This window comes from Zeus faber (genome assembly GCF_960531495.2).
Source record: "Zeus faber genome assembly, chromosome: 11".
Classification (NCBI taxonomy): domain Eukaryota; kingdom Metazoa; phylum Chordata; class Actinopteri; order Zeiformes; family Zeidae; genus Zeus; species Zeus faber.
In genome coordinates, this window is record NC_137205.1 from 23,466,194 (window position 1) to 23,467,967 (window position 1,774).

Consider the following 1,774-nt stretch of genomic DNA (forward strand, 5'->3'; position numbering starts at 1 on the left):
ACTCGTCGTGTTTCGGGGGAATAAGACTTACTTTCAGTCGGTAACATTGGAGTAGATACTATATATTGCAGTATTAATTGGCGTCACAATACATTGGGATACAATAATTGTGACCCCTGTGTTGTGATATATCTCGTCGCCAAATTCTAGTCCTGACACTCCCTCTGGCTGTAATAAAATATAAAAAATTAGATGAACATTTTGGGTTCTCTCTTTTTCCATGACAGTATCGATCCTCAATAAGCGCCGGACGGATATTTAAGTTTAGGGATGAGAAGTTGGGAAACCAGCCCAACGCCTGTATCACGACCGCCGTGTTAAATGTAAAAACGGAACCGTGCCTCATATCCTTCCCGCCAGATCTCTGCCAACGCACAGCCTCAACATTTACCAGGCAGAGGCTCCTCATTGAGGGCGGCGGTGTCCACGGTGGAGGGCGGGGCTGCGATGTGCTCGGACTGGGGGCTCTGAGCGGAGCCGCCGAGGTCCGGCAGCAGCTCCGACTGCAGCGGGGTTTCCGACTGGTTCTGGCCGGATGGAGTCTGAGAGAGAGAGAGAGAGAGAGAGAGAGAGAATTTTAACGTCCCACCGTATTTCACCATTTCTCTACTTAAAAATGAAGCCCGTGTCTGAGGACGCTGCCGAGCTCCATCAATCGGAGATTTTCAACTTCTATTGCCTTGAAAAGAAAGAAAAAAAACTTGGATCTCAGTGTATCTCGTTCGATGGTGAAATGATGAGTAAAACCCCGAACTTCTGTGAGCACGGCTGACGCTACAAAGAAAAGTCATAATAAAGTTTCAGCTTTTGCCGTTGTTCCACATCAAGGCGTCTGCAGATATCGGAGTTTAATTTAATACTTTTTAAGATCGATCCGAACGAACATTTGTAGGCACGTCATCTCTCTTATTCGATGAAGTACTGCAGGTAAATATACAGTTATTACTTTAAATGTGGGCGAAGGCAGAGCTGGTTTCGAACTCGATTATTCTATGAACTGTTATAACAGTCTTGGGCAAGTGATTAGTAACTGTAGACTAATAAACTGTTTACTCTGATGCATAATAACTTTTACATATACATATATAAACATACATATATACATACACACACATACATACATGTACACACACGCACACACACAGCATATACTGTCGTTACAGTATAAAATCTGATAAAATGTTTATGTTCAAATTAAAACCTCATTAATTGAAATTAAAACTGTAATGAATCTAAAGGTCTTTATAACTTTTTTTTTTTTGTTTGTTTTCCTCTCTCACTGAATTGAGGGATTTTAAGAGCTTTTAAGGACCAGACGCCCTGCTCCGTGGATGTCTAGCGCCGCAAATCCTGGGAGGGAATTTCTTCCAAAGTCTACGATGACAACGTACACTGTTTACAATGTCAATCCCGTAGGATCCTTTCTCTTTGCTCGTACTTAGTGGTAATAACCACCTTGAGATCACCTACCTGTCACACACACACACACACACACACACACACTTTCTTAAGTGTTCACAAGTGATGCCACTTAAAATATCCAACAAAGCATTGTAGACAACACTCTTGACCCTCTCTCACACACACACACACACACACACACACACACACACACACCATGCAGAAAAGTCACCCCCACCACACAGACACAGAGAGAGAGAGAGAGAGAGGGAGAGAGAGAGAAAAGTCACAGACCTCCTCCCAAACCCACCAGTCTCCCAAACTCCATGGAAATACTCACCTGAAATAGGAAATTGCTCCAGGAGGTATCCAT

General features: G+C 43.2%; 1 protein-coding gene across 1 annotated transcript in view; it reads right to left on the bottom strand.

The window, feature by feature from the left end:
- The window catches only part of maza (MYC-associated zinc finger protein a (purine-binding transcription factor)), a gene marked incomplete at its 5' end in the record, with an annotated part of 9,100 nt that extends 7,326 nt beyond the window's left edge, over positions 1–1,774 (bottom strand). The window contains 2 exons of the mRNA XM_080009831.1: positions 392–542; positions 1,742–1,774. Coding sequence (XP_079865957.1) covers positions 392–542; positions 1,742–1,774 — 184 coding nt within the window. The remainder of the gene's footprint in view (positions 1–391; positions 543–1,741) is intronic.